At 36.0% G+C, this 11,734-nt stretch overlaps 2 protein-coding genes and 1 pseudogene across 2 annotated transcripts; 1 reads left to right on the top strand and 2 right to left on the bottom strand.

Annotated features, from left to right (window-relative positions):
• Nucleotides 1-115: 115 nt before the first annotated feature.
• LOC143449623 (aldehyde dehydrogenase, dimeric NADP-preferring pseudogene) lies at nucleotides 116-1,919 on the bottom strand (annotated as a pseudogene).
• A 2,783-nt stretch (nucleotides 1,920-4,702) lies between these two features.
• Nucleotides 4,703-5,980, bottom strand: LOC143450427 (uncharacterized). Its single transcript, XM_076950968.1, has 3 exons — nucleotides 5,862-5,980; nucleotides 5,586-5,653; nucleotides 4,703-5,482 (listed from the first exon to the last, which is right to left on the bottom strand). The coding sequence occupies exons 1-3, from the start codon at nucleotides 5,927-5,929 to the stop codon at nucleotides 4,713-4,715; spliced, it is 906 nt and encodes a 301-aa protein (XP_076807083.1). The 5' UTR covers nucleotides 5,930-5,980; the 3' UTR covers nucleotides 4,703-4,712.
• A 992-nt stretch (nucleotides 5,981-6,972) lies between these two features.
• On the top strand, nucleotides 6,973-11,713 carry LOC143453306 (uncharacterized). Its single transcript, XM_076954588.1, has 7 exons — nucleotides 6,973-7,358; nucleotides 7,547-7,640; nucleotides 7,718-7,836; nucleotides 8,154-8,267; nucleotides 8,358-8,507; nucleotides 8,721-11,542; nucleotides 11,654-11,713. The coding sequence occupies exons 1-6, from the start codon at nucleotides 7,356-7,358 to the stop codon at nucleotides 9,873-9,875; spliced, it is 1,635 nt and encodes a 544-aa protein (XP_076810703.1). The 5' UTR covers nucleotides 6,973-7,355; the 3' UTR covers nucleotides 9,876-11,542; nucleotides 11,654-11,713.
• The last annotated feature ends 21 nt before the right edge of the window (nucleotides 11,714-11,734 follow it).

Here is an 11,734-nt window from a genome sequence, read left to right as displayed (position 1 = left end):
TTTTATAGTCATCTCATAAACTTCTTTAAAATGAATTTAATTTCAATAGTTACTATAGGTTCGTGCTTTAATGCAAATAGAAGAATCATTTTTCCTTTTAGGTATACCATAACCTTTAGCCTAAACTATGGCGCTTAATGTGGGAAAACTGATAGTACTGCTTGCAGTAAGCACTTTTCTCTAATTCAACTTGAACCTTTTAACGACGAATACAGCAACAAAAAGTTAAACAATATTGCTTAACATATCGCTGATAGCCAGGATAAATACAGCATATCTAGCGAAAGCTTGACAGTGTTTTTTATATTGCTTCATGCCGTTGAAATGTCTTGGCTCCACCAGAAACAGTAACATAGACTTGAATGTTGCTTTTATGATAAGGCCATTGAAAGAATATGTACAAAATGATTATAACAAGACCGTAACCATAAATAATAGTTACCATGATATTGTCGCAAAAATCTATACAAGTATGCCAGCACAGCACCAAACACTAAAAACAGAAGATAGGAACGACACATTTTGGGTCTTCTTTGAAAGAAAAGACGAACCAAGTACAGCTTTATGTTTGTGTATGGTGGATAACGTGAAGAAAAAAGAACATCAGGAGTTCTATCAATGACGCAGCTTCTCTTGTGGGTAAAAGCATCAAAGCCAAATTTGCCATGATATGAACCCATACCACTATTGCCAACACCACCAAATGGAAGATTGTGAGGAATGTAATGAGCAAGGACATCGTTGACTGTGACTCCTCCACTTAATGTGTTATTTAGCATGCAATTTGTTGCTTCTCTATCTTTGGAAAACATATAAAGTGCAAGTGGCTTCTCCAATGCATTTATTACAGAGATGGCTGTTTGAAGACTTGGTACTGTGAGAATGGGCATTATGGGGCCAAATATTTCCTCTTGCATGAATGGTGAACTGGGATCAATGTCAACCACAACAGTGGGCGCGATGTACATTTCATTCTCATCCATATCACCACCGATAACAATCCTGCCACTGCCCGACTCCAGAAGTTGTTTCAATCTGTTAAACTGACGTTTGTTAATGATTCTTCCATAGTCACTGGATGTTTTTGGATTGTTTCCATAAAATTCTTTTACTGCAGCTTCCACTTCAACTAGAAATTTGTCACAAATACTTTCGTTTATTACAACATAATCAGGAGCAAGACATATCTGCCCTGCATTGGTATACCGACCCCAAACAATTCGACGTGCAGCAACATGTAAATTGCATGTTGGGTCAACATAACATGGATTTTTGCCACCAAGTTCCAGAACCACTGGTGTGAGGTATTCAGCAGCAGCTTTCATCACACACCTTCCCACGGCTGTACCACCGGTAAAGAAGATCAAATCAAAACGATGGGTTTTAATGAAATTCGCAGACTGTGTTGCGTCAAGATCAAGCACAGGATAGCAAGATGTGTCAAGATATTTAGGAAGAATCTTACGTAAGATAGCAGCACTATTTGAAGCACTTTCACTTGGTTTGACAACAGCACAGTTTCCAGCAGTAATAGCTGCAACCAAAGGTGCAAGTAAAAGGACCAGAGGGAAGTTCCAGGCTGACATTATGAGACACACGCCATATGGTTCTTTCCTAATGCAAGTATTCGTAAACATGTTTAAAATATTTGTACTGCAGGCTTCATCCATGGCCCAGGAGTCAATATTTTCCAAGGCATATACTATTTCATTTGTAGTAATAATTATCTCTGCTAGGACTGCTTCCAGTTTTGGTTTGTGCAGATCTTTTTCAAGCGCTATGCATAATTCTTTCTCATTTGTTTTAAGACACTTGAAAAGTGCTTTAAGCTGTTGTTTTCTAAATCCCAAAGGTTTTGTTTTTCCATCAGCAAATGCTTGCTTAGCATTCTCAACGGCTTTGGAACAGACGTCTGTCATTTTTGCTCATGTAACACTGTTGAGTGTTGACAAATATATTTTTTTGTAATCTTTAGAAAAATTGAATTAGGTAAATGAACTTACTTTGTTTTAACAGTAAGTTAAAGAGACCCTGCCAGTTTGAAATAACGAAGATTATTACTGTGCCATAAGATGTAACTTAAACATACTTTTTGTCAGTACTTGTAAATGAGTTTCAGGTGATATCATTTCCTTTTATCTTCGACAGCTTAAAGTAAAAACTGGCCTAAGAATGAAAGTAGGTAAGCTACCGCAGTGCTGTGCAACCTTTACTCTTGCTCAATTGCAAAATATTTACAAAACTTTTAAAATGCGACAACACGCTCTAACTACCAATACACCAAAAAAATATGGGAAATACTAAGACACTATCATTTATTTTAATGAGATATTTGTCAGTTCGTATTTGTTTGAATCAAACTGAGCGCAATCACTATTTTTTCAACTCAGTGATTGAAGTTGTCGTTTGTTACTAATTTTGGGTTGTTACCATTTTTTTAGTGGCTTACTCTGCTCAAAGAGATTTAAACACATGAGTAGAAACTTCTCTTTTGCGCATTACGTCATGTTTGTTTCTTTTATTCTCTTGGAGCATATTCTACTTTCTCCACGGTCACGGTTCACTACATAACAATAAACATGCAGACGACGACAATGATTTTCAGATCTGTTTGCTGCTGGAACAGATTAGTCTTATTATTAGGGTGCAGTTGTTGGGATCCAAATCCAATAGGTGTTAACTTTAATTGAAATTAATTAATGAAATCAGGTGAGAGTTTTAGGTTCAGCAATTAACTTATTTTCAGTTCCTTGAACTGATAATGCTGCTGTTTTGTATCAAGGCATGGCTTAGCCTACTTGAGTTGCGCGGGAAGATTTTTTCGTTCACCACATTTAAGGTGAAAAATAAAATGAATGGATGAAAAATTTAGATAGACCGAGTCATATTGTATTGTTTCATCTGCGCATAAAATTTCGCTCCACGCGCAGAATAAAAACTTTACAGATTAAGACTCAATAGTACAGGTCTTATGTTGCAGGCTTTAAGTTATTGAAATAAGCTAAATAGTCTGAAATAATGGTAAATTTGTGCTGTTTACCAATGTGCAACAACAGGTCACCTGCCGTGACTCTGTTTAAGATACCTTCGAGAAAATTTGTAAAAAAGGAGAAGGAAAGCTGGGCAGAAAGGTTGGAGTGTATCGTGCTGGCTTGCAGAAGCGACGAGCACATAAAAAATCTATTTGCTCGAGATGCTGTGAAAATGTGTGAAGTGCATTTTGAAAGATCTGACATTGTTTTAAGTAAAATTTGTTCTACATAGACTTACATGCAGTGTAACTAGTGTATTGAGGAAAGATATTTAATGTAATGGCATATCTAGCGTTTGATGCAGTGTTTGTTTTCCATGAGATGGTTTGATGCAGAACTTCATTAAATTTACTAGCGAGTGAGCACAGCATAACACTGCATCTGTGACAAGCTATTAGTGCAAACCTTCACTGTGGTTTCAGATTAATATATGTACCATTACAAGTATCAAAATTGACAGACAATAGTCGACAAGACAATCCAAAAAGGAAGCTCCTGCCACACATGCCCTACAATTTTATGGTAGGAGTATCCTCAGCAATTTTTCCCGGCCTATTGTTTTTTATGCCACCAAGAATACAAAGGCATTTCACTTGGTTAGCATGTTCTGGGAAGTGGTTGAATCCTTGGCCGGATGTGGTCTTACAGTCTTAGCACTTGTTGCTGATGGTGCATCCTGCAATCGAAAATTGTTCCAATTGCTCAATAATTCCAATTTGACCGTCCCCTACAAGTGCATTAATATTTATCAGCCAGAAATGCCTATTTATTTGATTAGTGACCCTCCACACTTGCTGAAGACAGCCTGTAACTGTGTGAGATCCAGCCGTCCAGGTGGAGCTAGAATGATGAAGTACAATCAACATTTCATTTTGTGGAAGCATTTTTGCCATGTTCCCTACCTATTTGAAAGTTCAGAGTTGAGAAGTTGCAAGTTGACTGATGGCCATTTTTCCCATAAGAGTTACGCAAAAATGCGGGTTTGCTATGCCGCACAATTGCTCTCTGGAACTGTCTCCAGTTTAATGAAGAGTCGTGGTGGAGAAGAAATGAAGATGAGTGCGTGGTTTGCTGGTTTGATGAATAAGTGGTTTGACCTCATGAACACCAGATTAAATTATTCATACAACCCTGACTTGAAACCATATACAACGATTGATGATCCTCGTCTGAAATGGCTTAATACATTCCTTTCAGAGTTAAAACAATGGAAAAGCAGTTTAACTGGGTCCGTTTCCGAACAGTCAAAGCAGTTTCTGAGCCATCAAACCTACGACGGTTTAGTTTCCACATCCATGGCCATTGCTGAATTGGTGAAATTCTTGTTGGAGAACAGCCCAGAAGGTTCATACGTCTTAACTAAGCGCTTAAACCAAGACCCATTGGAGGCCTATTTCGGTCATATGAGACAAACTGGCCGTCGAAATGAAGTGCCTGATATTCACCAATATGCACAATTTGAAAATGTGCAAAAAGAATATCAAGTCACTTAAGGGGTCAAATGTAAATCACGTTATTGACTGGAAACATGGTGATGTTTGCGATGATCCAATGCCGAAGCGAAAAAAAATAACTTGATTTCGAGTGTTTTGACAGTCTGCTTACAATACAGTAACACTTAATCCTTCTTGAGCTAAAACTGACGAAGTACATGTAAGAAGACAACTATGTAATGTACATTCATTTTAATGATTTTCTCAGACTTACATTTTGATCAGAGGTTACATGCAGTACTGAATTTAAATGATTGGCTTTTTGATAGCATCTAATCTTCACGTAAAATTTACATATTTTCATGCACAATTTTTGCAAACATTCATCAAAAACAAGATTTTCAAATATATCTTTTATGTTACAAACACTCAAAGAAGACATGCAACTTTCCATGATGTGCTCCTTTATGTCTTGTTTCCTAAAGACACTTTCTACATACATCAACAATTTCACTAGTGATTTCGCTGGAACTGTAAGATGTCCATAATTGTTATTATTTAAAGCGGAAATCAAGGAACTATTAGTGGTTTCATTACTATAATCAGTTAAACAAGACAATAGATCTATTTCTCTCGGATTTATACAGCGCTTAGTGAGTTTCTGCAAAATATAACCACCTATGTACTGAATTATGAATTCTTCGTCTCGGGTTAACTTGTGTAATGTCAAGTGTTTCCCCTTTTTGTTGTGTGCAACAGTGGTAACGTGTGATAAAAATACATCAAACAATTTTCGTGTTAAACATAGTGACAATTTTCTTGGCAAGAAAAATAGTGATGGGATGCACGTAATTCCATCACAGGAGAATTTATGAAACAGTTCATCCGGTGAACTGTACGAAGAAAATAGCTTCATAAAATAGTTAACCGCATCTGCAGTTAGATCTGTTTTAACGCCACCCACTGTTTCCCACCATTCCATCAGCTTTTCTCTTGTAACATTATTGCAAGAAGATTCTGCAAGACAAGTGTAAAATTAAGTTTGTTTGATTTTTTTAATCGGAATCTGCCAATGATAGAGCTCAAAATGAAATAAGTTTCAAACAAAAAACAAATATACCGTGAGCAGTTTTTTGATGAGCCAGCAAAGTTTCATTACTTGTGCAGTTATGCAAACATTGTCCACATCTGCAAATAAATATTTTCATTATCAGATTAAATTTTATCAATATATCAGTACAGTATTACTTCAAATACTCGTTACGACTTACATTAATTTGCTGTTTTGCTTGGCTGTTTATTATAAATTGGCGAGAACGTACACTCTGGGTGACCGCCATACAGGACAAGCTCAACAGCAGTTGGCTAATTGATTAATAGGCATATCGTATCTTACATGAAGTTTACTGCATCGTCTTCTGGGTCACAATCTATTTCAATAATTAACTTCAAGTTGACATCCATTAGATCCCAACAACTGCACCACAATAACAAGATCTGAAATCAGACTTTCAGTAGCCTATTTTAATGACACAACACCTGCAACATAAGGCCTATGCTAATGAGTTTAGTTGCTAATTGCCTGGTCGAAGGTAAATGTGGTGAACGAAAAAATCTTCCCGCGCAACTCTAGTAGGCTAAGCCATGCCTTGATACAAAACAGCAGCATTATCAGTTCAAGGAACTGAAACTAAGTTAATTGCTGAACCTAAAACTCTCACCTGATTTCAATAATTAATTTCAATTAAAATTAACACCCAATGGATCCCAATAACTGCACCCTAATAATAAGACTAATCTGTTCCAGCAGCAAACAGATCTGAAAATCATTGTCGTCGTCTGCATGTTTATTGTTATGTAGTGAACCGTGACCGTGGAGAAAGTAGAATATGCTCCAAGAGAATAAAAGAAACAAACATGACGTCATGCGCAAAAGAGAAGTTTCTACTCATGTGTTTAAATCTCTTTGCTCTGCTGGAATAAAATAAAGCTTTACCCGCAGGGAAAATACAGTTTGTGCAATAGAAAAAATTTGCATAAAGATAAGGTTACTATTACTGAGTAAGCTGGGGTCTAGTGTAGACGTGCAAAACCAAATTTGAGTAGCTGGGGTCTAGTATACAAATGTATCTTGTGGTTGCGCACTTCTGCACAGACCCTTAACTTGCGTTTCACTTTGTCAATCGCTTTGTTTTTCATTTCCATTTCCGGGTAAATAAATTCAAAGTTAAATTTATAGTAGTAAATACGTTTACGTGATTTAATACTACTATGTTCTAACCTTGAAAGCAGGCCAACATGGAACTATAAACAATGATGTGTCAAGTCCGGTAAAGTCTGACGGAGACTTAGGAAGTACAGTTTTTGGTTTCTTTTCAAAACAACAGAAAACTTACCTATCTCATTTCAAACATAGGGAAGTTCCCCAATTCGAGCCTTGTAAAAGGAAAGTTATGATGAAAAATATAACAGGGGTCTTAGGCTAAGCAGCTAGGTTATAACAGAGACATGTTCGCTGCAAGTTATTATGACAAAGCAAGTGGTTATGTTATGTTATGACCAGCAGTCAATTTTCGAATGTTTTCAAGTGTAAATCAAGATAAGTTTGTGTAACTTTAAAATGACCTCAAAAAGGTTTAAGAAACATATCATTTTGCTGCGTCTTTTCTTGGTATAGGTTGAGGTTTTATTTATTTTGCCTTATAACCAACTAGCTTGGATTGTGTGTCCTTAAAATCAACGTTCTTCTTAGCGTTTATTTGCTGGTAAGTCAAAATAACTAGGAGTGGACCTAGGCTATGTCCTGCTCGTGCATCACTGCAAACTGTTACTCAGATCTTTGCTGCTGAATTGGTATTGCCACCGAGTAGTATAAAAAAATTAATTGGTAATGGTAAGTTGTTTGCTTGTGTAGATACAAAAATGTTATCAATCTAGAAATAAAGGGTATAGTGCACAGCCACATAGTGCATTTTTACCACCTTCGCAAATTTTGACGTCATCACCTTTTTTACACTTCTGCACTAGATCCGAAATAAATCTATTGATCTAGATGCTATTATAGTTTTTACTGTATTACAGTGGTTCAAGACAAAAGAAAGTGCACTGCAAGCTATAGAAGACTATCAGCAATTCACATTGACCAGATTTATAGTGGAATACAATCACCATTACAGTAATACAATAAATATCACAACAGAAATAACTCAAAATAAAGCGATGCTCTTCTTAAATTTGCACTGCTATGTATAGAGGAAACTCGAAAGCGTATTCGTTGGGATGCGGACTCTGGTATACCTTACATCATTACTATCTCTACCAGGTTGGAATGTCAACATGGCAAAGACAGAAATATTTCGAAAAAAAGGAAGGTTTGTTTTTTGTCAATTTTATTAATTTTTTAATGTCAATGCTACTGCTTTGATTGAAATATTAAATTGTTATGAGTCAATTACATTGTATTAGCTGAGCAATATATTACAAGTTCTATCTGTATATAAAAGTTTTTTTTGTTTAACACCACCCAACAGCTTTGCAAGCATTGAAAGCAACAATGTTACCAATAAAAACATATATATTAAAGGTATTAGTATTACTATTACGTTATTATTATTTCTACTTTTTATATAACATTGTACTACTTTTTTTCATGTGCGAAAAATCAGATTAAGTCCAGTGTATATTTTAGCGAGTAGAACATAATCCTCACAAAAAGACCTACTGTTGTGTCCAAGCGACGAAGAAGAAAGACTGCGGTGCAAAAATCTACATCGTAGAAGTTCTGCAGTTTCCTCAATATCAGGTTAGGAAACGAGAAGTTTACAACTTGACTTTCCCAAAAAAGAATTAAAAATGTTGTTTTTCTTCCATGAAATTATTCCTTGTGTTGCAGCTTAAATTGCCAATGTCTTACCAGCATCGAATTTATTCACGTAAAATTCATCAAATGCTACACATAAAAAATGATGACCTTCTGAGCATATACATGTGTAAAGTTGAGTTTCCTGCCAGAGGTGCACACTCTGGTCATGTGGTACAAGAGGTATAGCGCTATATATAATACTTAAGATTATGGTACAAGAGTTTGGAGATTAATTGGAGTTATTGTTTGTTAGATAGATGAAAATCTTTCCTTCTGGTAATTGTAAGCTAGTTGCATCATGTAATTTGTACTGTATTATATTTTTGACTATGAACTTGCATCTTATGTAAAGTATCCTGTCTTTAATTCTTATCCTGTAGTACTTGTTTACAGATTGAATGCAATGTCAGATCATACAGCCAGGCATCAGATTTATATCCAGTATCTTCATCATTTTATACCACAACAAATGGAACGTTGACCACAAATGTAGGCTGTAAAAGTGAAATACCTAAACTTTTGCTACAGATTCAGAATATAACTGCCAACATGACATCATCTGATGCTTTGGATAAAGTTAAAACAAAACTAAACACAATTCTCAATGAGCTGCAGTGGAACAACATGTTATTACCTGAAATAGGAATTGCAGCAAGTGAAGCTGTTGCACAAACTGCTGATTTTTGTGTACATAATCGAGCAGAAAACACAAGAATTGTCCCCAACATTATTGAACTGAATCAACCTTCCCAAACTGCACTTCGCTTGAAAAATGGACCACACTCGTTATCACTTCTCCAGATATTGTCACTAGAACCAAACCTTAGTCTTGAAGAAACTTGTTTTGCACAATCACTGGACCCTACGTTTTGCAAAGGCTGCTTGAATGAAGAAGTTATAAATAGTTACCTATGGTGGCTGAGTAATTGTGATAATAAGATACTCTATGCCTGTTCATCGTCAGTTAATTTGATGCAAAACTTCCAACGTACAAAACAACTTTGGGAAGGAAAATCTTTCAGAGATAAAAAGTATGTTTTTATCCCGTGGAATCCTGATGGACTCCACTGGATTCTGCTAGCCGTGGATGTAGTAAAGAGTGCATTATTGTATTTAGATCCATTAAGAATGGATCTGGAGGAGTCTAAGGAACATGTGGTCACCGCCAGAAATTTTGTCAGCCGAATTTTATTGGATAAATTTGGTTTTATTTTAAACTTTGTGGAATCTCCAATTAGAACCCTTCAATCTAATACTGTTGATTGTGGAATGTTTGTATGTATGTACGCTAATTGGCTAGCTCACGGTGAAGACCTTAATCAAAATATTTCGGGTACTGTTTGCCGAAAGCATATTTATGATGCAGTTGCAGGAAATTGTTTACAGGGCATTGAAAACGCATACAAAAAATCAATATGCAAGATTTGTAATTTGGCTATAAACGGTTTTTGGGTAGATTGCGTAAGGTGCCAGCAGTGGTACCATACTAAATGTGTCGGGTGGCCATTATCAAAAGCAGAAAATGTAAAGCATTTTCATTGCCCTTAATCCCAAAACTGTTTGATGCTGTTCCATTCAATGATGTTTACAAACTTTTTAGTTATCACCATTATTTATTATTGAAACCAATTGTGTTATGAAGCCATATTCTTGTTTAGTAACATTAACTTACTGAAGTAGCTTTATTCATTCATATTTTGTATCCTGAGATTAAACATAGGCCTCTTACAAAATTTTTCTGTGCATGAGTCTGATAGCCCAATGTGTGATTTCCAGTGTGAGGTGGCACTGGGCACATCTTCTGCTTCTGCCGTCTATGACCTGTGCAAGATGTATTCGTAATGAGTTTTTTATTTTTCATTATTGGCTCCATGGCGAAACAGAAAATAGAGTTAACCTTGTTACGTCATACATGTTACATTGCTTACAAACAAAATGCGGTATATTAACCCTATTTTCACTAGGTGTGGCTTCTCCTGCACACAGTCACAAAAAACGTGGCGTACAGTTGCATTGTTTGCTGTAGAAGCTTGAATTTTGGTGACTTTTCCTAAAAAATGTTCAGCTATCTGTCCATGCTTGTTTTATAAAGTTGGATTTTGTAATTTTTGAGATATTTTCATAATTATGCTCTCTCTCCGCATTGAAGCGTATCGTTTTCGTTTACTCATTTACGCACCACTAACTCGACTAACTATTCTCTTGCGTTCTCTTCTCGCGGTCAGCTGGTTTTCCGCACAGCGCGTGCGCGGCGTAACAAGAAAAATTTCTAGAAATGTATCACTTTTAGAAATACTTAATTTACACTCAATTCACTTTAATTTTACAATTATGATGTATACAGGAAGCCAGATGTTTTTGCTACTAATCCTGTAAAAATCCGAACAGTTTACGACGTATAGTTTTCGAGTAATTAACGATTGAAAATGTGTGTGCAGTGTCGGCCACACCTAGTTAAAATCGTAAAGTCGCGATTCAGGTTTGGATAGGGTTAAAACAGGAATAAAAACTAACACCAAAACAGAAATAGAAAACAGATGTCACTATTACTAATGTTAATAAGACATTCTACTGTAACTTTGTAACAATGACGTTAAATTCAAGCTGTATTTTCTGCACGTGGGTGGTGAAAATTAAACACCATCCAAGGGCCGAGGTCTTCTATCTGTGGCTAGATTAAGGGCGATACTCGTGGACGGTCACAGTGATTGCTTTGATTGCATAACGATGCCCGTATTTGGTTGTAAATCTTAGTACTGTAACGGAAAGTGGGTATATGGCACTTTAACTTGAGAGATTGCCCCACTCCACTACAATAAGTACTTATTGAAATGTTTATTGATGGTGATGATGTATGAGTCTCATGAGGTCGTCTGCTTTTCTTACCCTCAGATTTAATTGTTCACCTTTACGGCTTAATTGTCTTGTGAAGATGACAACAAAGTTGTCTATCTTAACACTGAACTTCTTCAAATTGAATTCAACAATGGTTACACAGGAATGACAAATGTATATACTGATTAAATTATATTGAAGTTTCTTTGAACAAATACATTTAGACAAAACATTGGAACAGCAACAGCACAAAAATTTCCACGTTGCAGCGATGATCTTAGTAGACTGTATGCATTGAACAACTGTGAATAATAATGCACGCAAGATAAGCAGGCACGACATCTATTTCACGACTTAAAACGGAAAACAGGAAGTTATCGGTACGAAATGTTATCTATCATTAACGTCACGTTTCGTAAAGCACACATCTGAAAATAAGAATTCTGTATTGTATTCGATTTTTATATTATTATATCCCTTTATCATCACAGTACTATTTACTCTCGGACAAATGGAGATAGAAACTGGTTTTACAAGAGGATATTGCGTTTGTGAGTTACCACTTACCGGTA

This window comes from Clavelina lepadiformis, chromosome 1 (genome assembly GCF_947623445.1).
Source record: "Clavelina lepadiformis chromosome 1, kaClaLepa1.1, whole genome shotgun sequence".
NCBI classification, from domain to species: Eukaryota; Metazoa; Chordata; class Ascidiacea; order Aplousobranchia; family Clavelinidae; genus Clavelina; species Clavelina lepadiformis.
This window is presented reverse-complemented; position numbering and strand designations above follow the sequence as displayed.